General features: G+C 39.0%; 1 protein-coding gene across 5 annotated transcripts; it reads left to right on the top strand.

The window, feature by feature from the left end:
* Positions 1-251: 251 nt before the first annotated feature.
* On the top strand, positions 252-25565 carry UBXN8 (UBX domain protein 8). Of its 5 annotated transcripts, none has more exons than XM_082444689.1 (8): positions 254-375; positions 3316-3438; positions 5060-5130; positions 12237-12359; positions 14216-14353; positions 15810-15851; positions 22062-22136; positions 24970-25565. In XM_082444689.1, exons 1-8 carry the CDS (start codon positions 288-290, stop codon positions 25135-25137), a joined length of 828 nt encoding a protein of 275 aa, XP_082300815.1. In that variant the 5' UTR covers positions 254-287; the 3' UTR covers positions 25138-25565. The 5 variants fall into 5 exon arrangements, with proteins under 5 accessions (XP_082300816.1, XP_082300817.1, XP_082300818.1 ...); XM_082444688.1 differs by having other exon boundaries at positions 5057-5130; XM_082444690.1 differs by lacking the exon at positions 15810-15851 and having other exon boundaries at positions 252-375; positions 5057-5130.
* Positions 25566-26988: the final 1423 nt, after the last annotated feature.

Raw genomic sequence — 26988 nt, 5'->3', positions numbered from 1 at the left:
TCACTGGAGCCCACGTTTTGCTTTCATAGAACTTGGTTAGACGGGCGCCAGTAAGGCCGGCTCCCCTGGACATCACGTGACATGAGGAGGTGACCTGCATTTGTTCTAAGGCTAGAGATTATGAGTTCAAAAACCTGGTCTTATCTCAGTCCGACCAACGACCTGGCTTTAGGGTCCAGCTGTCTCCCCAAATTCCTCCCTTAGACAGGGTTCCTCCACTCCACCTTCCAAGTGAGGAGCAACCGGAAGGGGTGGGCCTTCCGCCCGGAAGCGGGGCGCCCGCCACTATGGCTTCTCGTGGCGTTGTTGGCGTTTTCCTCCTTGCTGCTCTCCCGCTCTTGTGTTTGGAGCTCCGGCGTGGGATCTCAGATCTGGGTAAGTGTTGGCTTTTCCCTCTTGGTGCTCATACCCAGGTGACGGTCCCGTGAACATTGCGTAGAATTTCCGTTTCCCAGCCGCGTCCCCTCTAGGCAGCTTTGACTACGATTCCCAGGCCGCACCGCGCCTGCCTCCCTTTTCCGGCGCGGGTCCTTGGGGGCAGCGAGACTTCCGCCGCCGTGGGGAGGCCGACTCCCCTTGGTGAGGCCGGCTCCCCTTGGCGCAAAAAATCTCTCCAGGTCTGGTGAGGTTTTGCGTGAAAGGGGACTGAGGCAGAAAGCAGAGGAACAAGCATATACACGCCTTTCAAATTGTGTTGAATGCTCAAGAGGAAATAAACAGGTTGATGTGATGTAGGCCTACTGAGGATTTTAAGCAGAGATTTAAATGATAGGAACCACCCCTTTGAAAAGCCGGGAGAAAACATTCCAGACAAAGGAATTGTGATGTGTTGGAGGAAAAGGAGGAAGAAAATTGAGGCTGGATCAAGGAGACTAAGAGGGAGATTGGCTCAAGATAGAAACATTCATTGAGCACCTACTGTAAACCAAAGTCTAAGTGTTTATTCATTATCTCATCTAATCCGCTTTACAATCATAGAGGGTGGGTACTATTATAATCCCTTTTTTACAGTTGAGGAAACTGAGATATAGGGAGGTTAAGGGACTTACCTAAGGTTTTAAAACAGGTCACTGGGTTCTGTGTGGAGAATGTTTAGCAAGGAAACTGCAGTGGAAGCAGTGAGGCATCTTAGGCTTCTGAGGTGGGGAAGTCGTGATGATTGTTTGATGGTTGGCCTGACTAGGATAACAGAGGAGGTGAAATGTGCACAGATTTGGGATATTAGCTAACTAGGATTTGTTGATGGATTAATGATTAGGGTGAGAGAAAGGAGAGATTCAAGGATGGCTCCTACATGTGGAGTTGAACAACCGCAAGTCGTTGGTGGTGCCAGTGATAAAGGAAAAACTGAAAGGAAACTGGTGGACCAGAATCAGTTCATTTTTGGACATATTATTGATCAGTTTACATGTCTGTTTCCCTCCTTAAACTCAGTCCTAAAGTTAGAGACCGTGATGAAACCGAGCTTTGTATATTTCCTCTCTTTCTCCCCACCCCCAAGAAGTCAGGTACCCAGAATGGTGCTTGGAATAAGAAAGTAAAATGAAATGCTTTTTAAAAAATCTACAGAGATTCTCCAGAAGTCTCAAGCAGTATTGGAATCTAACAAGACCTTTATCCAAATGATATACAGAAATGTTAAACTCACACTTATTCCAGAATTTACCTGCTCCCTTACCTTAAAGAATTCACCCTTACTCTGCTCATCTAGAATCTTCTACTTTTGCACTAATATTTGAGTCACTAGTCAATGAGAAGGTGTTTACTCAGGGTTGCAGAAGGAGATCTGTTCACATGATCAGCTCTGACCACAGGGGAATATACTTCCTGAGAGCAGAGACCCCTCCTCCCCCTCCTCCCCTCCTCCCCCTCCTCCCCTCCTCCCCTCCTCCTCCTCCTATTGAATTACCAAAGGGAGGAGGAGTGTTCATTCACCTGGGCTATATTTTTGGACATGTATTGAAAAATGATCCCTGTCTTTTTCTACTTTGTAAAAGCCTTCATTGCTGATACATTTTTACTTGTACTTAAGCTAAACACTTTAATGCTGGTTCCTCACGTTATCCTTTGAAGTGCCCTGCATATGGGCTCTTGAGAATAGGTATAAACAAAGCAAAACAAAACACCTCAACTTAATATTAAAAATTTCTAATTGAGAGGTGCACACATTAATCTAATTCTTTTGTATTCCCATATGACATTTGAAACTGCTTGCTTGCTAGAACAAAAAGCAATACATGGAACATAAATCCCATAACACAGCGGTTTCTCTAAATACCAATACCCTAGGTGTCAAATTACTTTTGAAATGACCAGTTACCCGAGATTTAATTATGTGTCATATTGAGCAATACCTGAATCAGTAGTAATGTTGGCAAAGGTTGGAAGGGCTGTAATGCAAAAGAAAAAAAAAAAAAACTTCGCTAAACAACTTTAAACTGCTTTTTTTTTTTTAAAAAAAAAGGATGATATATATATATATATATTTCTGTTTTCAGTTAAAAATTAAGTCTGTATATATAATTCCTTCTTTAATTTTCAGTTAATTGACTAACTGCCAGCCCCCATCACATTGGTAAGATGGTTCCTCTGTATGTCTGCCTGGTAACTTTTCAGAATTATAGAACAAAACTAAAAATTCCTGGAGGGTAGAAACATTTTTTATCCTACTTTATATCTACCTTCCCTCACCATTTGGCAAGTTGTATTACACAAAGTAGGTACTTGTTACATTTCTGCTGATTAATTTTCATCTTGGTTCTTAAGGTAATACAAAACCAAGTTTTTTACTTTTTTTCTAGGCAAACATGTATCTAGTAATTTTATTTACATATGATAGAATAAATATTGAGAAATAGAGAAGTACAGAGTTGCATAATTTAACTGTCAGAAATAAGAATTTGCTGTTTCAGTGAGAGTGACTGTTTTTAAATAGAACTAGAGTTTGATAAGATGATACCATCACGATTTAATTCCCAATTATGTGGATAATTTTCTTCCCTTCTCTGGGAAGAAGGGAAACCAGAATTTATGCATTATTGATAGTCATATATTTATAATGTAGCCAATCACTCGAATTCTACTTATATTCCTGAGACATAAGATGTTCTAGAATCATTTTCTGAAAACTTGCTCTGGTAATGACAGTCATGAATTTTGGCACCCAAAGGAGACTATATGAAAAATCTTAAGACAGTTGCATACCTTAACTTTTACTGTACTTTTCTAGTACAAATGATCTTCTAATGTGTTAATACCTAGTATCAAGAAAAATGTTTTGAATTTTAATTGTATTTTTTTTTTAACCTTTATAAGGAATCAAAGATCTAATTTTGCTGTGTGGCCGGATTTTCTTACTGCTTACTCTCCTTACATTAATTATTTCTGTGACCACCTCATGGGTTAACTCGTTTAAATCTTCCCAAGTTTATCTGAAAGGTAAGTTTATTGTTTATGCTACCCTTTTATACTTTTCTACCGAAATTTCTTTCCTTTATTTATTCTAGAACTTTGCACAATAAGAGTCATTTTACCATTAATTTGTGCTGTGTAATTTCAAGGTAGAATAATCATTACAACTTTAGTTACAATTTTGGACAGGCTATAAATCCCAATACTTTTATGAGAAATTATACTTTTTTCTTGTATATACATTTGAAACTATAGCATTTCTGCACGTTCGCTAATTTTAGATTGTCTTTGTGTTTGTGCAGCAGCTTAACTGCTGTTTGGTACGTAGTACAGCTTGTAAACTGTTCTACAAATGGTAAATATATCTATCGTTAAGATTAAGAGTTAAAGATAATTTATTTTTCATTCCATTCTGGCAGTTTTTATTTACGCACTTATATCGTATATATAGTTAAGTGCTCTTAATTTTAGGAAACCATGCTTGTTCTTATTTTTGTTTTGTTTTTGTGGTAAGTAAAAGTTTGTGTTAGAAGCCTTTTAAAACAATATTGTAGTGACTTCCCTGGTGGCGCAGTGGTTAAGAATCCGCCTGCCAATGCAGGGGACACGGGTTTGAGCCTTGGTCCGGGAAGATCCCACATGCTGCGGAGCAACTAAGCCCATGCGCCGCAACTACTGAGCCTGCGCTCTAGAGCCTGTGAGCCACAACTACTGAGCCTGTGCTCTAGAGCCCGCGCACCGCAACAAAGAGTAGCCCCCACTCACTGCAACTAGAGAAAGCCCACATGCAGCAACAAAGACCCAACACAGCCAAAAATAAATAAGTAAATAAATTTATTAAAAAAACAAAACAAAAAACAATATTGTAGTTAACCTCAGAACAGATGAATCCTGAAACTAATGTCTACAGTCTTATATCCTATTAGAAAGAAGCTTGCCAATAGTGAATTCAGTGCATTATGTTCTGTTTTACTGTTTATTTATTTATTTAAATTTTATTTATTTGTTTATTTATGGTTGCATTGGGTCTTTGTTGCTGCACGAGGGCTTTCTCTAGTTGCGGTGAGCAGGGCTACTCTTTGTTGTGGTGTGTGGGCTTCTCATTGTGGTGGCTTCTCTTGTTGCGGAGCCCAGGCTCTAGACGCTTGGGCTTTGGTAGTTGTGGCACACGGGCTCAGTAGTTGTGGCTTGCGGGCTCTGTAGAGCGCAGGCTCAGTAGTTGTGGCACACGGGGTTAGTTGCTCCACAGCATGTGGGATCTTCCCGGCCCAGGGCTCGAACCCGTGTTCTCTGGATTGGCAGGTGGATTCTTAACCACTGTGCCACCAGGGAAGCCCCATAATTATTCCTGGAGTCTCCTCACCAAAACTGTAACACACAATGTTAACACATGTCAGAGAATTTTAGTTTCAGAATAGGCCTTTTCTTACAGATTGACATTTCTTACAGAAAGAAATTTCTTGCAGATTTCCTTGTTTCAACTGTCTGCATGTATCTCATTTTCATTATGTGAAAAATACAGTCTGTTTTTTGAAGGCTTTTCTCTCCCAAAATGTGAAGATCTACAGAAGATTTTCAGAGAAAATAACATTCAACATACTGATACTTGGGAATTAAAAAGTACTTATATGTTTTGATGTCTTAGAAGAAGACGAAGAGAAGAATGAGAAAAGGCTAAAACTTGTGAGGAAAAAACAGCAAGAGGCACAGGGTGAAAAGGTAAAGCATACGTTTTGGAGAGTATATAAAGAGAATACAAAAATGTCTGGGGCATTTTAAATTTAGGTCTGTTGCTTTATGTGTTTGTGTTCAGATTTTTTTATTATTGAGGTCAAATTCTCATGACATGACCATCTTAAAGTGTATAATTCAGTGACATTTAGAATATTCACAATGTTGTGCAACCACTACCCCTGTCTAGTTCCAAAACGTTTTCTTCACTGCAGAAGAAAACCGCATACCCACTAAACAGTTATTTCCCCATTCCCCACTCCTTCCATCCTCTGGCAACCAACAATCTATTTTCTGTTTGTATGGATTTATCTATTCTGAATATTTCATACAAGTGGAATCATATAACATGTGACCTTTTGTGTCTGACTTCTTTCACTTGCATAATGTGTTCTGGGGTTCGTCCATATAGCATATATCAGTACTTCTTTCCTTTTTTTTTTTTTTTTAATTTTATTTATTTTCTTTCCTTTTTATGGCTGAGTCATATTCCATTGTATGGATGGATCAGAATTTGTTTATCCATTCACCGATAGACATTTAGGTTGTTTTCACCTTTTGGCTATTGTGAATCGTGCTGCTGTGAATATTTTTGTGCAAGTATTTGAATACCTGTTTTCAATTCTTTGGGGTATATACATAGAAATGGGATTGCTAGGTCATATGGTAATTCTATATTTTAACTTTTTGAGGAATTGCTGAACTATTTTCCACACTGGCTATACCATTTTGTATGCCCACCAGCAGTTTCTGAGTGTCCCAATTTCTCTGCATCCTCACCAACATTTATTATTTCCACCCCTCACCCCCCCAATACTCATCATAATGCATACAAAGTGGTATCACGTTGTTTTGATTTGCATTTCCCTAATGACTAATGATGTTGAAATCCTTTTCAGGTGCTTGTTGGACATTTGTATATCTTCTCTGGAGAAATGTCTGTTTAAGTTCTTTGCCTGTTTTTAAATTGGGTTGTTTGTCTTTCTGTTGTTGAATTATAGGAGTTCTTTATATATTCTGGATACTAAACTCTTAATCAGATATCTGATTTGTGAGTATTATCTCCCATTCTGTGGATTGCTTTTCACTTTTTTGTTATTGTTCTTTGATGCACAAAAATGATTTTAGTTTTGATGAAGTCTAGTTATCTATTATTTTTTTTGTTGCTCATGCTTTTGGTGTCATATCTAAGAATCCATTGCCAAATCCAAAGTCATGAAAATTTACCCCTATATTTTCTTCCAGGAGTGTATAGTTTTAATTTTTATATTTAGGTTATTAACCTACTTTGAGTTAGCTTTTGTGTATGGTGTGAGATGGGAGTCCAATTTCATTCTTTTTTTTAATTTATTTATTTTTATTTATTTATGGCTGCGTTGGGTCTTCGTTTCTGTGCGAGAGCTTTCTCTAGTTGTGGCGAGCGGGGGCCACTCTTCATCGCGATGCACGGGCCTCTCACCATCGTGGCCTCTCCCGTTGCGGAGCACAGGCTCCAGATGCGCAGGCTCAGCAGTTGTGGCTCACGGGCCTAGTTGCTCGGCGGCATGTGGGATCTTCCCAGACCAGGGCGCGAACCTTTGTCCCCTGCATTGGCAGGCAGACTCTCAACCACTGCGCCACCAGGGAAGGCCCAATTTCATTCTTTTTCATGTGGATATCTAGTTGTCCCAACAGCATTTGTTAAAGAAACTATTCTTTCCCCATTGAATGGTCTTGGCACTCTTGTTGAAAATCAATTGGCCATAGATATATGGATTTATTTCTGGGCCCTCATTTCTATTCCATTGCTTTATATATATATATATCTATCCTTGTGCCAGTACCATACTATTTTAATTACTGTAGTTTTTTAGTAAGTTTTGAAATCACAAAGTGTGAGTCATCCCATTTTGTTTTTCTTTTTCAGTATTGTTTTGGCTGTTGAGGCCCCTTGCAATTCCTTATGAATTTGAGGATTGGCCTTTCCATTTCTGCAAAAAAGGGCTTTGGAATTTTGAGGATTGCACTTAAATCTGGAGATTTCTTTGGGTAGTACTGACATCTTAATGATATTAAGTCTTCTTCGCTGCGAGGAGTAATGGCATCTTAATATTAATTCTTGCAATCCATAACCATGCAGTGTCTTTCCATTTATTTCTGTCTTTAATTTTTTCCAACAATGTTTTGTAGTTTTCAGTGTACATAGCTTTCACCTTCTTGGCTAAATTTATTCCTAAGCATTTTATTCTTTTGGTTGCTATTATAAATGCAATTGTTTTCTTAATTTTCTTTTTTGAATTTTCATTACTAGTGTATAGAAACACAAATGATTTTTGTCTGTTGATCTTGTGTGCAGCAATTTTACTTATTTTTTATTAGCGCTAGTGGTTTTTGTGTGTAGATTCTTTGGGTTTTTAATGTATAAGATTGTATCATTTGAGAATAGGGATAGTTTTACTTCCTCATTTCCAAAAGTGATGTCATTTATTTCTTTTTCTTGCCTTATCACTCTGGCTATAACTTTTTTTTTTTTTTTTTGGAGTTAAGGCAGCATTTTATTTATTTATTTATTTATTTATTTATTTTTGGCTGTGTTGGGTCTTCGTTTCTGTGCAAGGGCTTTCTCCAGTTGTGGCAAGCGGGGCCACTCTTCATCACGGTGCGCGGGCCTTTCACCATCACGGCCTCTCTTGTTGCGGTGCACAGGCTCCAGATGCGCAGGCTCAGTAGTTGTGGCTCACGGGCCCAGTTGCTCCGTGGCATGTGGGATCCTCCCAGACCAGGGAGCGAACCCACGTCCCCTGCATTGGCAGGCAGACCCTCAACCACTGCACCACCAGGGAAGCCCACTCTGGCTAAAACTTTAAACAGTGTTGAATAGTAGTGATGAAAGTAGGCATCCTTGTCTTATTCCTGATCTTAGAAAACTTTTAATCTTTCACTATTGAGTATGATGTTAGCTATGGATTTTTTCCTAGATGCTTGTTATGTTGAGCAATTCCCTTCTATTCCTTGTTTCTAAATAGTTTTATCATGAAAGAGTGTTGAATTTTGTCAAATGCTTTTTCTTCATCAATTCAGGTGGTCATGTGGTTTTTCCCCCCTTTGTTTTATTAATATGTATTACATTAATTGATTTTCTTATGTTGAACTATCTTGCATTTTTGAGATAAGTCACACTTGGCGTTGGTATATACTCCTTTCAATAAGCTGTTGGATCAGTTTGCTAGTATTTTGTTTAGGATTTTTGCATCTCTATTCATAAGGGATATTGGTCTTTAATTTTCTTGTAGTGTCTTTGCCTTGCTTTGGTATCAGGATAATGTTGACCTAATGGAATGAATTAGGAACTGTTCTCGCCTCGTCTCTTTTTTGGAAGAGTTTGAGAAGGATTGGTGCTAATTCTTCTTTAAAGGTTTTATAGAATTTAGTGGTGAAACCATCTGGTCCTGGACTTTTCTTTGTTGGGAGGTTTTTAACTACTGACAAAGTCTTATGTTAGGTCTGTTGAGATTTCCTATTTCATATTGAGTCAGTTTAGGTAATTGTGTGTTTCTCAGAATTTGTCCATTTCATCTTGGTTATCTAATTTGATGGCATACAATTGTACATCTTTATAATCCTTTTTATTGCTGTAAGGTTGGTAGTAATTTCCCCACATTCATTTCTGATTTTAGTTGTCTTCTCTTAGTGAAGTTAAAGTTTTGTGAAATTTGTTGATCATTTTAAAGAAACAATTTTTGGTTTCATTGGTTCTGTTGTTTTTCTATTCTATTCTCTGTTTATCTCTTCCTTATTATTTGCTGCTGTGTGCTAGCTTTGGGTTTAATTTGTTCTTTTTCAAGATTTTTAAGGTGTAAAGTTAATGATTTGATATCTTTTCTTCTTCTTTAATTAGATATTTACAGCTGTAACTTTACCTCTGAGCACTGCTTTTGCTACATCCCATCCAAGTTTGGTTTTGCTAGCTACGAATTGCATTTACCATGGATGATTATCTAACAGTTATTTTCGTGACCTTGAAATGTCAGGTAGCATTTGTGCAGTTGCCAGATTGATGATTGACCTTTGTAAAAGAGGAGACTCATTGTGGACTTTTACCTAAATATTAAAAACATAAACCCTTTATAAAGGCCTAGGTACAAAGGCATTACAATTTTGACATCTACCACTTGCTTTTCTGGTGAGCAAATTATTCCTTTTTTAAGTAAACAAGTGAAGGCTGAAAACAGATCCCAAGAATAAAAGCCTATGTATTTGTTAGGGGGTGGGAGGAGTTACTGTTCAATACATTTGTAACTACCCCGATCTGAATTCAGTAGCAAGGAAAGTGTCCTTGCGAGATCTTTTGTAAGAAGTTCTCTTGTAAATATTTGAGCTTCTAATGTTTAATGTTATTTCCTGTGGAAGTTACTATTCATTTTTAAAGACTTGCATGCAAGATGGATTGGTTAACTATAATTCCATCTATATGCCAATTATATACTAATTGGCATCTGTAATTCCTGACGGTTTGAAAAAAAAAAAAAGTTGGGATTCTTCTGTTTGGCAAAAGTCTAAAAACTTTAACCCTCTGTCTTCTCTCTTTGGACAAAGGAAAACTAATAAATCAGTATCTCACAGTGTATCTATGTGCATGGTGAAGTGCCCAGCCTGGGCAGACATGTGCCTGGTGATGCATAACATTTTTGAGTCTTTGGATTCTAAAAAGGTGATTTTTCTCCTTAGACACATGATTGATAGTTTGATTTGGTATAGAATTACAGGTTGAAAATCATTAGAATTCTGAAGTATTGCACCATTATCCTCAAAATTCCAGTGTGGTTTTTCAGGTTCCCTTTTTCTGTTTGTTAGTTCTAGTCTCCATTTTTCGCGTCGGAGGCTTTCCTTAATCATCTGGTAATTCTTAGCTCTGTCCTTCCAGTTTAAGAATGATACATTAAAAGCTAACTGATGGGGCTTCCCTGGTGGCGCAGTGGTTAAGAATCTGCCTGCTAATGCAGGGGACACGGGTTCGATCCCTGGTCTGGGAAGATCCCACATGCCGCGGAGTGGCTAGGCCTGTGCGCCACAGCTACTGAGCCTGCGTGTCTGGAGCCTGTGCTCCGCAACAAGAGAGGCCACGATAGTGAGAAGCCCCGCGCACTGCAATGAAGAGTGGCCCCCACTTGCCGCAACTAGAGGAAGCCCTCACACAGAAACGAAGACCCAATACAGCCATAAATAAATAAATAAATAAATAAATAAATAAATAATAATTAAAGGTGCTAATAATTAAAAAAAAAAAAAGGCTAACTGATGGTGTATTTGTAAAATTTCATGAAGCTTTGTGTTTTACTTCAAAGAAAAAGGAAAATCAAGCTAATTGGAATTTCTGTGTATGGGAGCAAAAGCTTGATGGGTTGTCTGCTGATGTAGGGTAGACACCGATTTAACTGTAGGGATACTGAGGAGTAAGTTAGCTTTGTCAGTATCTCCGTGTTTCTCTTTTGCAATTCACCTCCTCTAGACAATGCATCTCCATTCTCCCAGGTGTTGGGGGGGTTAAGGCCTGGCTGCCAGCAATCTGAGTCAAGTTGGGAAGGGCTGGGTTGTGTCACCTTCCAGTGGGTGCATTTTCATGTACTTTTTCTGTTTTAGTTTGCGTTCCTGCCCTCCACTAGGCCTGGATCTGTGACTCAGCAGCCTCTCTGGTTCATATTCCCAGAGCATAAACCTTCATGCCTGGATGTGTGGTAGAGTAGTGGCTCTGGGGGTCCAATAACTCTTTTATAATTTTCCTGCCTTTTCTCTAAGAAACTCAGATGCAAGGAATTGGAATAGTCCTAATCCTTGGTTCAGTACAAACTCATTGTGAGACAGGCTGGGACCTGGGACCCTTTACTGCAGTGCTTGCACCTGGACAAAGCAACAGAATACAAAGAAACTATAAGGGACTAAAAATAACTGCATGTCTGTGCAGTTGGGACAAATTATGAACAATTAGATACAAAAAGGCCCAAATCCAGCTGCCTCTCCTGAGGTACCAGGAGCAGAAACAGGGTACTGCCCATGGTCCCTGCGCACAGCACCACCAAGGGGGTGGGCAGGCCACCTAAGCACCCCTCCAGCCCTCCCCTCACCCTGTTTAAGGGACCAGCTCACCCCCCCCGCCCCAGGGAGTGAGCAAGGGAACCTGTTACTTGTTCCCGCTCCCAGGTGCTGCAGCATGAATCCCAATAAAGCGTTGCCTGAATTTCTCATCTGGCTTCTTACCAACTTGTGTTGATGAGAGTCCCCGAACTCAGGTTGGTAACACTTGGCTGACGCATGGTTTCCTCCGACAGCCCCAGTATTAGCTCTGCCCCTCACCCTGTGTCCCCGCCACGGAACCTGATGTCTGTCTTCCTGAGCTGTTCCAGTCTGTGGCGTGCACGGCTGGCTTCCTGTTGCTGTCGTCCTTTGCAAGCACCTAGGTTGCAGTTTTCTCACTCAGATCAGTTATCATTCCTCTATCTGTCCTTACATATAGTGGTTTGGGGGTTATAGTGTTTCTGTGTTTTTCATTGGTGATGGAATTAGTGTTTCTGTTTCTTGTTCCCTTGGTTGTTTTGGGGTGATTTTTCAAGAGGCAGGGGAGGCAGAAATAATTTCACTCTGTCATCTTAAAACCAGAATCTCCATGTCTTTTGAGTCTAAAAATATTTTCTACTTTACCATGATCGAGCAACATTTAATTAATGCTCTTCCAAACCAGTTCATGCCTTAGGCATCACGTCTTGAACAAACTGCTTTGGGTTTAAGTTCCTGGAAGTCAAAGGCCTTGTCCTCTGCATCTTTGTATTGCAGCCCCTCGTTGAGTTTTTTGTTGCATTGAAAACACATTAAAGGATATATAGGTAGACTGCCATACAAGCAGAAGTATAGAACATTTGTTTTTATTTGCATTAAGCACAAATGCAAATTTTTAGAGAGTGATGCAGAAGTGGAGGATGTTGCTTTTTTGGCAAAATTGAATTAGTGTGAAAACACCCTTTCTTACTTGATTCTTATTTACAACATTATAGACAATGTAAATAAAAGCTTAGGAATGTTAATGTATAGTAACACCACCTAATTTATGTTTTTTGGAACAGGCCAGCAGATACATAGAGAATGTTCTAAAACCACACCAGGAAATGAAATTGAAAAAGCTGGAAGAACGCTTTTATCGTATGACGGGTGAAACCTGGAAGTTAAGCAATGGTCATAAACTTGGGGTTAGAAAATATTATATTTTGAATTCTGCTATTGCTTATGTTTCCTTTAGCATATACTGATTTTTAAAAAATTGCAAATGATTGGTCCAGTCTATTTTTTAGGAGTCTTTATTTATAATGATTGTATATCAGTTTTTATTTAGCATATTAGTATGTCACATGTGTTTAAGTGGTTTTTGATGTCTAAAGAGTATATAACTTAGATCCTCAAAAAGCTCTAACATAAGGCAGTCTTTGAGAAAACTGTTGACCAAATCACATCTTTTATTTGAGGGAATTCAGATCTCTAAGTTATTATAAGCTCTCATAATATTCATCATGTTTGGCTTTGTTTTTTTTAAAGCCAAATTGACCTTTGACTCTTTTTACCTTTGGCATTGAGTATGAATTTCGTCATTTGCTAGTGGATGTTTACAATGTTAAGTTTTCTTACAGAGAAAAAAAGGATATTCATAAAGGAATTCAATTTTAGAACTGGCCACAAACTTTTTGTGTAAGATCCTTTCTGTCCCAAAGACATTTTTGTTTTTTTTGTTTTACTTTGTTTTGCTTTCTGTTTATATTGTGCCTTTCACCATTTTGTAAAGAAAATGATCCAGTAGAGGTAAACAGGATTCTGACAGTGAAGGAGAGTGTTTGTATTCATTTCATAATGGTAAATATGTCATAAAACAATTAAGGGTGGGTAATAAAATTAATGTGAAACATGGCAACATAAAATGCAACTACTCTATGTAGTGACTTCACTTCTGAGTTGCATTTGTCTTCTGTTAGTTTTGTATGTTAGACATTGACAGCCTGACCTTAGCCTGCCACGTTTCTTTCTGAAATGGTCATGGTGTGAATTAGTCATTCTGCCCCTTGCTTTTAGGCTATGTCTCCATGGTACTACTAGTATATATTTTAACCTAATTAGTGGAGACAAAAGAAAGTCAGGGAGAGAGTAGACTGTTGGTGTTATGACCTGAGACTCTAGGAAGGAAAGTGTACCCATTGCTGATCCAGCCCCTAGTTTGCAGTGAGGCGGCTTAAGTTTGGCCACTTAATTGTTCAGTATCAGGATCTCTTGACTCCCATTCCCCATGCTCCTTCCAACAAATTCTCTTAGGATAAAGGAATGGGGAAAACAGCCTACCAAAATGGTGCCCATTTTTAGTTTGATAAAGAGAACTTTTCAAAGGTCAGTACATATAGAAGAAAGGCATTATTGAACTAATAAGTATATATTTGAGACTTTGACATTTAAGTGAATTATCTTGCTAAGGAAAAGGTTTTAATAGATAATATTAATAAAAAGTAATCTTTAAGATTTCTGGAATAAAATCCTATCCCTCCTAAAGTGATTAATTCAAATGGAAGATCAAAGTTTGAATTTGAGAGCTAAAATATATTTATATATAACAAGATACTAGGGCCACACGCAGCTATGGAAGTATTGCCTGGTCACATGCATAGACCTGTGTTTCTACACACATGTTCTATTTTCACAGCCTTTTTAAGGCACAATCTCTTGCACTGCTTTGCTTCCTTTACTGCAGGGAGGAAAGGATATCATTCAGGTTTTCTTCTTTCTTCTTACTGAAAAGCTTAGGGGTCAATTAAAATGGAATGGCCCCTCTCAGCCTTGTACTATCAGAGGGAGCCCCCGAGCTGCATCAGGGTAGTTTCTATGAGACGTTAGTTAAGTTCCATGTTTTTTTGGTCTAAGGAGATAATGCTTTAAATTTCTGGGTCTAATAATGACTTAATCATATTTTTTTTTACTGAAATGCCATCAGGGTAAAAGAAATAACCATTGTAAATAGAATAAAGTCGATAGAGAGCATCTCTTTAGAACTTGTCTTGTTTTTGACCAGGGTGATGAAGATTTGGTGCTTGAAAGTGAGAGTCAAACATCTTCTGAAACAGCAAACAGAGAAGCAGCAAAGAGACGGAACTTGCCTAAGCCTGTAACCAAAGTTTCACCAGCCGCTGAACAGCCCACGCAGAAGGAGGTTCATTACTTAATGTTTGCTCACTGAGCTGTATCCGTGTGCAGTAAGAATATTGTTCTGTGGGTGAAAGTGTTATACTGAGGGAAGGTTAGGACTGGCTTTTAATCCAGATGGTGTCTTCATCTGGATTCATTAAGCTTCAGCTTCATTAAGAATCACTTTTCCTGTTTAATATTAATATTAATGATCTGAGCCAAACTTCAGAAGGAATCTAGGAAGATAAATGGTGATAAATTTAGAGAGTAGTTCTTTTTGAGGAAGTGATTAAATTATATAGAAATGAAAAATATTATGTTTACTAAGGGAACTATTCCTATGGGTAGCTAAGACACGATGAAGCCATATTTGGTGAGTGGCTAATATTATTAACATGAGTGTATCACTGTTCTCAGCGGCCCTTCTAGGGAATGAGTTAGCAACTGTCCACTTTGGAATGATGCCCAGGTTTATCATTCCTTCTTTTCTTCCAAATCTTTAATCCCTAAGTTGACTATGATTTGGAGCTGGTTAAGGTTGAAATAAGTCTGTTTTTATTGAGTCTTAGGGAAAGCTAGTAGGCTATCTAGTCCCTAAAAGTAGTTTCTAACATACTGCTTTTCAGTCTGAGGTTTCGTGGTCCCTTCATGGAGCTTAAGATTAAGAATCAGATCATTGAACTGTGTCTAACATTTAGTCCATAGGACTAATAAAAATTTCAAGATTCTTTGCTTTTTGTTAATAGCACAGATTATCTCATGCTGATGGTAACCTTTGGTTGACTGTCACATATGCTTTTTATACCAAAGAAAAACAAATGGTTTATTTAATAAATGCAGTTAATGTTTGTTAGACAAAATGTTATAAAACATGGAATCTATGGTATTAAAAAATAAAAAGCATCCCTGGAGGTGAAATTGTTCATAACAAGTGTTTTAATGAGAGAAAATGGTCTGTACATCTGTTTTTTTAATAGATTAATATAACAGAAATAGGGAAACGTGAGTAAATCATGAAAGCAACCAAAGTGAATGGTGGTTATCCAGTCCCCTAGAAGATGCTGGTGAAGAAAAATAAATACGCACTCATCTTACTGTGTATATGTATGAACCAAAATAATTTGGGGGTCTTATTGAACTTAATTAATATTTACCCTCTGTTTCTGTAAGTAGTACATTTTTGTATAATGTCTTGGAACATCATAAACACGGAGTTCTTTAAATGTGTATAGATTGGTAGCTATCATCTCAAATCCTGTTTTTATGATCTACTGTTAGCACAAAGTTGCTTACCCAAAAATGTTTATTAAGTGAGTCTTGTTCTCACTGTAAATGTTTTATAAATATATATTAAAAGAAAATATTTCATTAAGGATAGATATGTCCAAACACTGTATCGAAAGGAACTCTTCATGTTGAGATTATTTTTTTCTTCTTCAAACTGTTTACATTCCTGTTACTAAATACTTATTTTTCTTTAGGTTCTTGATTTACCTGAAGAACCTCCTGAAATAGCTGAAGAAGTAAGCTTATTTTTTTTTCTTTGAAAATTAAATATATTTTCTATTTTCTTTAATATCAAGTAAGTACATTTTATCTAAATTTGGGCTTAGATGGGAATTCCCTGGTGGTCCAGTGGTTAAGACTTGGCACTTTCACCGCTGGGGCCTGGGTTTGATTCCTGGTCGGGGAACTAAGTTCCCACAAGCCGTGAGGCGTGGCCAATAAATAAATAAATTTGGGTTTAGAAAGGAAAGACAGCATAGTGTTTATGTGATTGCACTATGCTTAGATCTTGTTTTGAATATGGGGTAATATCAAACTCCTCATCGCGAGTCCTATTTTGGAACCCTGCTCTCTGCCGAGCTTGTGTTTTAAAGCCCTCCCACTTCATCAGGCAGAGATAGGATACTTGGGCTTTTCCAAAACTTTAAGGTCAGCAAACGAGTTACCTATTAAAATAGAATCAAAATAGGCAGATGACTTCAAATTGTAGTTTTCCCCTTAAAAAAGAGAAAATGAAGAATGCAGCTACTTTGTAGGTGTTAGAATTGAAGGCTGGTTTGCTGTTTGCACGGCGGGCTTGGAGCCCCCACTCTGCATTGAGCTGCCCCTCTGCCCAACTTTGTCATAATCTGTGCTGCCTTCCTGCGGTTGCCCGGCTCAGTTTCAGACAGTCTCTACTGTACGGGGACACGTGTCTTTAAAAGCACGAAGTGGCTTCGGCAAAGGAGAGCCGGATGGTTTCCCATTTCCTGAGGCTCAGCAACTGTTACACTCCCTGAAAACCATTTCTGAGGCAGCCATGAAAGCCATAGGAGGGTCTCTTTTTTGTCAACACATTTTGCAACATTTAAGTTTAGTATTTTGGATGTCTGAGGAAAATCTGAAAGTCATACAGAAATAGAGACAATGAAGTGTGCAATCAATCCCCAGGAGAATCACATTCCCTGGGAGAAACTCAATTTAAGGAAAAACCAAATGTCTAATTCCTCCCTGTTACACCCATCAAATCCATCCCCATGACATGTTTGCCCTGAGCCTCCTGCACCCTCATCACCTCTCCTTAAGCTCTGGGTTGGTATCCATAACAACCACTTAACAATACAGGAGTGATTAAGTACGGCTCAGGTTGACAGGGAACACCTTTCAAGAAGTTACTGGGGCTTTAAAGCACGTGATGTTACTCCTACAGGACAGCAGTCTGTCACCAAAGGTGACGATAGACATGAGGTTGTCAGTGAATCCTTTGAAATTGTACCTTTTTGTGATTATAGGTAGAAGGACAGTGTTCTTCTTCAGAATCTCAGGTCTGTGCCCCTAAAAAGGTCAAGAGACCTCCACCCAGAGGCACTTGATGTTGCTCTCCTCTTTATAAGAGTCATTCGTAGTCATTCCACTTTGTTTCTTTTCTACCCTTTTCTCATACCGGGTAGATGACATTTTGTGCTACACTTAGTAAAGTGTATGTCAGAGTAATGGAATTTTAGAGCTGGAATGAACCTAAGTGAGATCTCATCCCGTCTCCTCACTTGAAGCTGAAGCCATAGGCAGGAGTTTCCGAGGTCCCTGCTGGGAGAGCCCTGGCCCTCTGGCTATGCCAGAACTTTCCCTTTATTTTCGCTACAAGCAGTACTATCCCTATTTTCTTCTCCCTGCTCCTATTTGCTTTTCCTCTGGCTCTGCTCTGATTTTTGGTCCTCTTTGCTCTTTGTTTTGGTTAATAAAGTCAACAAAATTAAGGTAAATAACTGTTACCTGAAAATCACATGTTAAATGTTTGCACCGTATATATATATAGTATATATATAGTTAAATGCACTATATATATATATAGTATTAATGAGGTACAAGCAACTTTATATTATGTAATGAAACTTTATGAAGAGTGCTGCTAATATATAGTTGATACTGGTTGATACTTTTACAGTGTATTCTATTCTACACTAATCAAGAAAAGCAAATAAGTATTGGAAGATTTTGGTTCTATTAGACTCATCATCGGGCAAGGCATTTTCCACCTGTGCAGTCGCTACTGCTCACAGATTTCTAAGAATTCAAAGCATGAATTCCTGATTCCCGCTAACCATTCGCCCGCCGTTCGTTGTACCTCCTTGGGTGATTCTCTCGGCGTCCCGGTCCCTCTTTCAATAACGCTCCTGTTCTCATTGACCTTGTTATCCTACTCTTGATCTCATGACCTGTTTCTGGGCAGTTAGCCTGCTCCCTCTGGACATCTCTGCCTGGCTTTTCCCCTCCCTTGTGGTTGACTGCTTCACAATAGTGAAAGTAGACCTTAAGTGTGGGGTGTCATCATCATCATCAGAGTTAAAAGCAAGAAAAAGAAGGCATTCTAGTGTGGGGAGTGTGCCTTTCTAACCCACCCTTCACCCGATCACCCGAAAGAAGTGTTTTCAGAGTTAAAAAGGCACACCTGGAGTAGGCAATGTGTGCCTTGCCACGGTTACCCAAGATTTTAGGATGTTTGTAAGTCATGTAGTCATATTGTTTCTGGCTTTCTGCAAAGTACTATTTTGTATTTGGCCAACTTTGCAGCTTTGCTCTGGTATCATAATCATGATATATCATCATATGTAAAGCTTGCCCCGTCATAACTAATATATTTTAATCCTCAAGCCACACGACTATTTCATGAGTCCATATGTAAAAGAATAATTTCACTTTTAGGAATACTGGAGGTTATAACTTTCAGGAAATTCCCTATTTCCTTATTAAAGTTAGGCCCATTAAATGTGTGGTGTCACCCACAGAATAGAGGGACATTTTTTTTTTTTAATTTCTATTGGAGTATAGTTGATTTACAATGTTGTGTTAGTTTCAGGTGTACAGCAAAGTGAATCAGTTATACATATATCTACTCTTTTTTTAGATTCTTTTCCCATATAGGCCATTGAGGAACATCTTTTTTTTTTTTAATATAGGAATTTTATTTTTTTATACAGCAGGTTCTTATTAGTCATCCATTTTATACACATCAGTGTATACATGTCAATCCCAATCTCCCGATTCATCCCACCACCATCCCCACCCCCCCACCACTTTCCCCCCTTGGTGTCCATACGTTTGTTCTCTACATCTGTGTCTCTATTTCTGCTTTGCAAACCGGTTCATCTGTACCATTTTTCTAGATTTCACATATAAGTGATATTATACGATATTTATTTTTCTCTTTCTGACTTACTTCACTCCGTATGACAGTCTCTAGGTACATCCATGTTCCTGCAAGTGACCCAATTTCCTTCCTTTTTATGGCTAAGTAATACTCCATTGTATATATGTACCACATCTTCTTTATCCATTTGTCTGTCCATGGGCATTTAGGTTGCTTCTGTGACCTGACTATTGTAAATAGTGCTGCAGTGAACATTGGGGTGCATGTGTCTTTTTGAATTACGGTTTTCTGTGGGTGTATGCCCAGTAGTGGGATTGCTGGGTCATATGGTAATTCTATTTTTAGTTTTTTTAAAAATATGGAACACTTCATGAATTTGCATGTCATCCTTGCGCAGGGGCCATGCTTATCTTCTCTGTATTGTTCCAATTTTAGTATATGTGCTGCTGGAGCAAGCACTATTTTTAGTTTTTTAAGGAACCTCCATACTGTTCTCCGTAGTGGCTGTGAGGGACATCTTTATAATTCTTTGTTGCTCGGGAAGGGACTAACATTCATTTTAAAGGTTATCAGAACAGAATGAAGTTTTCACTCTGTGTGTGTGTGTGTGTTTCTATATATATAGTAGCTGTGGCTCTATAATAATGAGCCATATGAGAAAATTCCTGTTATAATGGAAGCCTGCTTGGACTTCGGAGCAGACTAATAGATGAGTGAACTAATGGCTAACATGGATTTCTGTTAAGGGAGTGGGGAATCTGAAACATAATGCAATTCTTAAGCATTATACCCTGATTTTTTTAAGTGCCTGTTATGTATTTCGTATTACAACTATCCATAGAGTTCTAAAATAATACAGTAAGATTTTTTTAAATGAGAGGAAGAACTAACTCATGGTAGTCTAGAATTCACAATAGAATAGTCACCATATGTTACTCTTCTACTTTTAAATTGAAAAGACAGTAAGTGTAGAATTTAAGATAATTTGAAAATAGTTTTGCAAATCATCATTTTGTTAACATAATACCATAGCAACTATTTTCATTATTGTATGCTATCTTATTTCATTCTAAGGGGAACTAAATTTTAATTATTGCTGCTACTTTTCATTTAGATTTCATATAATAATCTGTGTTTGGGACAGTGATTTACTTTCCAATTTGCACTGTGTCCCAGGCCTTTTACCCATTCATAGGTCAGTCCACTAGACTGTCAGTAATCTTAGGAGAAATTGTACACCCACCTTTCACAGTAATTGTAATAACTGAACAATAGCTGGGTTTCAAACAATGATAGTTCATTTCTCTTAAGTATTTAATCATAATAGAAAATGTTAACTCACTGTATTTTTTTTTAATTAATTATTGGCTGCATTGGGTCTTCGTTGCTGCGCTCGGGCTTTCTCTAGTTGCGCTGAGCGGGGCTACTCTTCATCGCAGTGCACGGGCTTCTCATTGCGGTGGCTTCTCTTGTTGCGGAGCACAGGCTCTAGAGCGCAGGCTTAGTAGTTGTGGCTCACAGGCTTAGTTGCTCCGCGGCATGTGGGATCTTCCTGAACCAGGGCTCGAACCCGTGTCCCCTGCATTGGCAGGCGGATTCTTAACCACTGCATCACCAGGGAAGTCCTGACTCACTGTATTTTAACCTTAGTTTTTCTTAAAGCATTTGGCTTTAAGTATCCTATCAGATCATTAAAGTTTGAACAAAACCTCACTGTAAAAGTTAAGTTTTATTGTTTCTAAAAATAAGCAAAATTGGCTTTTAATCAGTGATTGTTAGTTTGTGATTTCTTTGTTTTATTATAAAATTTTCTTTGGTAGAAGTAGTAACAGAGCTAAAGATTGCACTGATTTGGGTATGAGTCAAACACCTTACCTACTTGAATAGAAATATTTTCTAACATGGCTTTACTGAAGGGTGGTGGGTGCTGCTATAAAACCACCATTTCTGCAAACTGTGCTGCCAACAGAACTCCCAGGACAGTTGGGATAATGTTGACCATAGTAAAGGGTTTCCTAACGGTAAATAACGAACATCAGAATTAATAACTAAATCGTCATCTTTTCTTGTTTTTAAGCTGAAGTGTAGTTGATTTACAGTGTTGTGTTAGTTTCTGGTGTACAGGAAAGTCACTCAGTTATACATATATACGCATATTCTTTTTCATATTTTCCATTATGGTTTATCACAGGATATTGAATAGAGTTCCCTGTGCTATACAGTAGGACCTTGTTTATCTCTTTTATATAGAGTAGTTTGTATCTGCTAATCCCAAACTCCTAATTTATCCCTCCCCATACCCGCTTTCCCTTTTGGTAACCATAAAGTTTGTTTTCTATGTCTGTGAGTCTGTTTCTGTTTCATAAGTTCATTTGTATCATATTTAGATTCCACATACAAGCGATATCATATGGTATTTGTCTTTCTCACTCCACTTAGTGTGATAATCTCTCGGTCCCTCCCACTCTTTTCTTCTTAGAGTGTCCTTTAATATACTAGCACGTTGCAAGCTCTTTTTAGCTGTTTAACTCTTTTATCAGAGGAAAGATGGTGGGGAAACTCAACATGTAAAACGGACAAAGCTGCTGCCAGGAGGGGGGTCTCCTGCAGCCCCAGCAGCCAGGACCAGCTCCAGGCTTGTCTCTCATTTGTGCGCATGATGTAGGCACGGAGCACAGCCTACAGTCATGGAGTGAAAAGGGTAGCTTTTTGTTTCCTTCCAGTCTAGTGTTCGTCTTGTCTGCAGACTCTGAGGTGGCCCTGGATCTTCTTGGTTTGGTGGGTCACTTTCAGAGCCCAGCTGCAGTCTCGATATTGTCTGGCAGACAGAAGCCTTGCGTCTCGGTGTCCTCTCTGGAAGGCTCTGTCACTGGTCTCCTCAATCAGTGGGAAGATGTTTTTCAGGTCCAAAAGAATTATTTCTGTGTTTAGGGTGAATTTTATCTGGACCTTCATTTTTGTGTACAACTCTCAGAGCTAAATTCCTACAAAACTCCACATGAGCTCTTAGAACTGTGTACAGGTGTTTCGTAGGAGTAGTGGTTTTGGAATTGCATAGAGCAGTGGTTGGAATTCTCACTTGAACATTTTTATTCCTCAGGTCGTGACCGTTGCTCTTCGATGTCCAAGTGGGCGTGTCCTGAGGAGAAGGTTTTTTAAGTCTTGCAGTTCACAGGTGAGGAGAATCATATTTGGAGAAATATTTGTGTTGAATTTGGCAATAGTTTATTCCCATGCAGGGAGGAGGTGTTATCTGTTGTCTGTACTCCCATCAGGTGAGGGTAAATGGGATTTTTTTTCTTTATAAATTTATTTTTTGGCTGTGTTGGGTCTTCGTTGCTGTGCATGGGCTTTCTCTAGTTGCGGCGAGCAGGGGCTACTCTTCGTTGTGGTGCGCGGGCTTCTCACTGTGGTGGCTTCTCTTGTTGTGGAGCATGGTCCCTAGAGCGCACAGGCTTCAGTAGTTGTGGCTCGTGGGCTCTAGAGCGCAGGCTCGGTAGTTGTGGCACACGGGCTTAGTTGCTCCGTGGCATGTGGGGTCTTCCCAGACCAGGGCTCAAACCTGTGTCCCCTGCATTGGCAGGCAGATTCTTAACCACTGCGCCACCAGGGAAGTCCTGGTAAATGGCATTTATATGTACTCTATGTGGCAGAAATTTGGAGAATTAGGTATGCTGAGCCTTCTTTTTTTTTTTTTTTTAATTTTATTTATTTATTTATGGCTGTGTTGGGTCTTCGTTTCTGTGCGAGGGCTTTCCCCAGCTGCGGCAAGCGGGGGCCACTCTTCATCGCGGTGCGCGGGCCTCTCACCATCGCAGCCTCTCTTGTTGCGGAGCACAGGCTCCAGACGCGCAGGCTCAGCAGCTGTGGCGCACAGGCCTAGTCGCTCCGCGGCATGTGGGATCTTCCCAGACCAGGGCTCGAACCCGTGTCCCCTGCACTGGCAGGCGGATTCTTAACCACTGCACCACCAGGGAAGCCTATGCTGAGCCTTCTTGAACTGTGATTTCTGCATTCAGATTTTTTTCAGTTCTTTTTCTTATTTGTTTTTTGTTTTAATTACATTTTCACAGCTTGGTGGGTAAGATGCTTTCAAAGCTTTAGGAAGCAGCTGATATTAACTTTGTTCTTATTATCCCTGATGGATTATTAACCTAAACCCCATTGCTTGTATGTAGTTTTCAGATCATTCTTTAAAGCTTGTTTCTTTTTGTTCTAATAGACTTCTTTTTTTCTTTAGAAAACAATACTGTGTTCACTAGCAATAATTGGAAAAATATAGAAAAGTAGAAAGAAATTTTAATCTGCAGTCTGGCACCAAAGCCAATTACTAATATTTGGGTGTATTTCTACTTTTAAGTGCATTTGAACATATTATGTGTGTGTTAAAAATTTCTGTAATTATCTAACTAATTTTCTATTCTTACTGTTGCATTTAACCTTCTATGTCAAGAATACTGTAAACCATGACAGAAAATACTGACAGATTTGACTACATAAAAATTTTTAAATTCTATAAAGTTCATCAAGTTAAAAATTTGGAAAAATTATTTTTTTCTATAAGGAGCTTATATAAATGAAGGAAAAGAAATACCTTAGTGGGCTTCCCTGGTGGCACAGTTGTTAAGAATCCACCTGCCAATGCAGGGGACACGGGTTCGAGCCCTGGTCTGGGAAGATCCTACATGCCGTGGAGCAACTAAGCCCGTGTGCCACAACTACTGAGCCTGCGCTCTAGAGCCCCTGAGCCACAACTACTGAGCCCACATGCCACAACTACTGAAGCTTGCATGCTAGAGCCCGTGCTCCGCAACAAGAGAAGCTACTGCAATGAGAAGCCCATGCATTGCAACGAAGAGTAGCCCCTGCTCACCACAACTAGAGAAAGCCTGCACGCGGCAACAAAGACCAAACACAGCCAAAAAAAAAAAAAAAATAGAAATACCTCAGTGGAATGTTAGGCCTCACTTAGGATCAGAGAAATGCAGATTAAAATGGATACAGTTTTCTACCTATCAAGTTGTCAAAGATTAAAAAGAATAGTACCCAGTTTTGGGCAGTGTGTGCAGAAAACAGGGATTCTTATTAATTGTTCATGTGAATGTAAGTCAGACCACTGTTCCTGTGGGATAATTTATCAGTATATATTTTAAAACTCATCTTTTGGCCCAGTAATTCCATTTATGAGAACTTATTCTTTGGAAATAAGACAAATGGTCAAAGGTATAAGTGTTTATGGAAGGATTGTTTAAAAGAAGGCATATTCATATATTGGAAAATAATGGCACTCTATGACATAATACACATTTATTACATGGAATATCAGTAGGTACATGGATGGTGGTAGAAGTCAGGGATTACCTATAATTGATACACCACCATCCCCTGAGAACATTCTATTATTCGGCCTTCTTCCTAAAGCAACAAACCATCCTTTAGCAGGCATTGTTTTTAGCCAATAATAAGTGGAAATTTGGACAATTACTAAGGGAATCTTCATGAAAGGAAATGTGATACATTTATAGGGATGGCCCATTGAATATTGGGTTATCAAAAGGCAGAGTCTCTGGGACGTGGACATGTCTGTTGTGACAGTTCCTGGGTGATTTCGATGTGGACTGTTGGCTTAGATTATAATCTAATGACTTTTTCCCCAAATACTAACCTTTTGTTCTTAACCTTTTTATTGGATAATCTTTCCATTCCCTTTGGTTGGGGCTTTCCTAATTGTTAAATGCTTCTGCTGTCTGTAGGTGCCAGTAGCCCCTAGGCCTTCTCTGAAACAACAGGTATTAAAGGTCATTCACATCTCCAAATTCATGGCATGCTCTTTTCCTTTAAAAAGTTCCTTAAACTTTCCTCTTGAAAGTTCCTTTGAAAGGTATGAAAGTTCTGTTTCATGACTTGTAGGGGCATGATTTAACAATGAAAGAATCGTAAAATATTATGGTGATCTAGAGGGACACAATTTTGTACAGTATTTGATAACTAAGCTTTTTATCTTTTAGGTCTTGTTTGACTGGATGATGAAAATTGGGTACCACACATCCCTATACAGCCTTTCCACTTCCTTTCCCAGAAGGACTCTGGAAGTGGAGAGAGGCTGGTCACTGCAGGACGTAGGAATAACTGTGGATACTGTACTCAACGTGGAAGAGAAAGAACAGAGCAGCTAGTTAAGAAATGCGAACTACCTGTTCTACATTAAATCAGTTATGCCATGACCTTACAGGACAATAAAGGATTCACATTAAAATCATGCCATACCTTGATTGCACTGAAGGCAGTAAACACTTTAATGTTGATCTCCATGGAAATATATGGACATAAAGGATTAGAAAAGGATTGCTCTCCGCATATAATAGTTTTTGGAGTGTGCCATCTTGCAGTGTACCAAATGAGAACGAGATAGAAATTTATACAGTAAGGTGCTCAATAATTTGTATTTTTGCTAGCTGATGCCATTTATCAGTTTCTGCCTCTTCAATCCGTTTTGCCACATTGAACATTTCACAGTTCAGCCAAGCTCTTTAAAGTCTTATCAGCAGGAATGTTTTTTCTGCTGTAATTCTAGAAATTAAACTTCGAAGACGTGTCAAAGCTCTTTTAAGGCTTTAAAGTTCTTTTTTTTTTTTTTTAATTTATTTATTTTTGGCTGCGTTGGGTCTTCGTTGCTGTGCATGGGCCCTCTCTAGCTGCGGCGAGCGGGGTCCACTCGTTGCGGTGCGTGGGCTTCTCATTGCAGTGGCCTCTCTCGTTGCAGAGCATGGGCTCTAGGCACGCGGGCTTCAGTAGTTGTGGCTCGCGGGCCCCAGAGTTCAGGCTCAGCAGTTGTGGCGCACAGGCTTAGTCGCTCCGTGGGATCCTGCCGGACCAGGGATCGAACCCATGTCCCCTGCATTGGAAGGCAGATTCTTATCCACTGTGCCACCAGGGAAGTCCTAAAGTTCTTTTTGATAGTAAACATTGTATGTACTAATGTTAACTAATGTTTGAGATTTATTTCATTTTGTCTTGCACTGAAGTGTAACATTTACAACATTCCAGGTGGATCAGTATTTTTAAAGATAAAACAATGAAACCAGTGTAGGTGAGTTTTTAAAATATATCTGGTCATTTCATTTCCCTGCTTATCCTCCTGTAATGGTGCATCCACGTACTGTAATGCACTCTGGTGCATCCACGCACTGTAATGCCAAGTCCAAACTCCAAGGATGGTATAAAGGCTCTTTGTTCTAGCCACGCCCTTTCTCTTTCCCATCTGTCTTAAGGAGTCAGTTTAAGTTGGCTCCTCTGTGTATTGCCCTTTATTTAATGCTCCTTTATTCCTCTTCTGTAGAATTTATTACATGTATCATAGCTATGTTTTTGTTTTCCCAAATACATAATTCCTTAAAAGCAAGGATTATATCCTTTTTTCCCCTTCAGAAATACCTAGTGTCTAGTAATGCTTCATACAAAATATTTGAAAATAATAAGTTGTCTCAACCTTTACCTTTTTTTGTCTCTGGAATATTCCACATTGAAAAAAAATGAAAAAAAAAATTCTGATTATAAATTAATTATAAAAGCGTTTGGAAAACAAGTTACAGAAACAAAAATAAAATCACCCATAATCTCAATACCCAGAAATAAACATGACCGACATTACAATTCTGTAGGTCCTGCCAGACTTTCCTGTGCTTATGTGCCATCGATTAAAAAAAGAAAAAAAGACCTCATATTTTTAGACCTTTTGGAAAAACCGATTATTGTAAAAGCTACCAAGTAATTATGCTACTTAGGAAATGTGATAGCAGGCTCCGAGGTGGTCCCCAATGATCCCTGCCCCCTGGCTGCCACATCTTAGTGTGGTCTTCTCCCTCGTTGTACCAGGGTTGGTCTGTGCAGCCAATTAAAGTGAACTGAACAGAAATGGTGTGTCACTCTGAGATTAGGTTTTACAAGACTGTGGCTTCTGTCTTGGTGTCTGTCCGGTCACTCACATGGGGGAAGAAGTCATGTTGCGGGCAGCCTCGTGGAGAAGG

The sequence above is a fragment of the Balaenoptera physalus genome (assembly GCF_965194825.1).
Source record: "Balaenoptera physalus genome assembly, chromosome: 21".
NCBI classification, from domain to species: Eukaryota; Metazoa; Chordata; class Mammalia; order Artiodactyla; family Balaenopteridae; genus Balaenoptera; species Balaenoptera physalus.
The sequence above is the reverse complement of the archived record's forward strand: the minus strand, read 5'-3'. Positions and strand labels throughout refer to the sequence as shown.

Excerpts from the sequence above, each read along its gene's own strand:
- UBXN8 (XM_082444688.1), top strand. The coding sequence starts at position 288 with ATGGCTTCTCGTGGCGTTGTTGGCGTTTTCCTCCTTGCTGCTCTCCCG. Across the intron at positions 376-3,315 it reads GCGTGGGATCTCAGATCTGG|GAATCAAAGATCTAATTTTG; the intron begins GTAAGTGTTGGC and ends AACCTTTATAAG. Across the intron at positions 22,137-24,969 it reads TTAAGTCTTGCAGTTCACAG|GTCTTGTTTGACTGGATGAT; the intron begins GTGAGGAGAATC and ends TTTATCTTTTAG.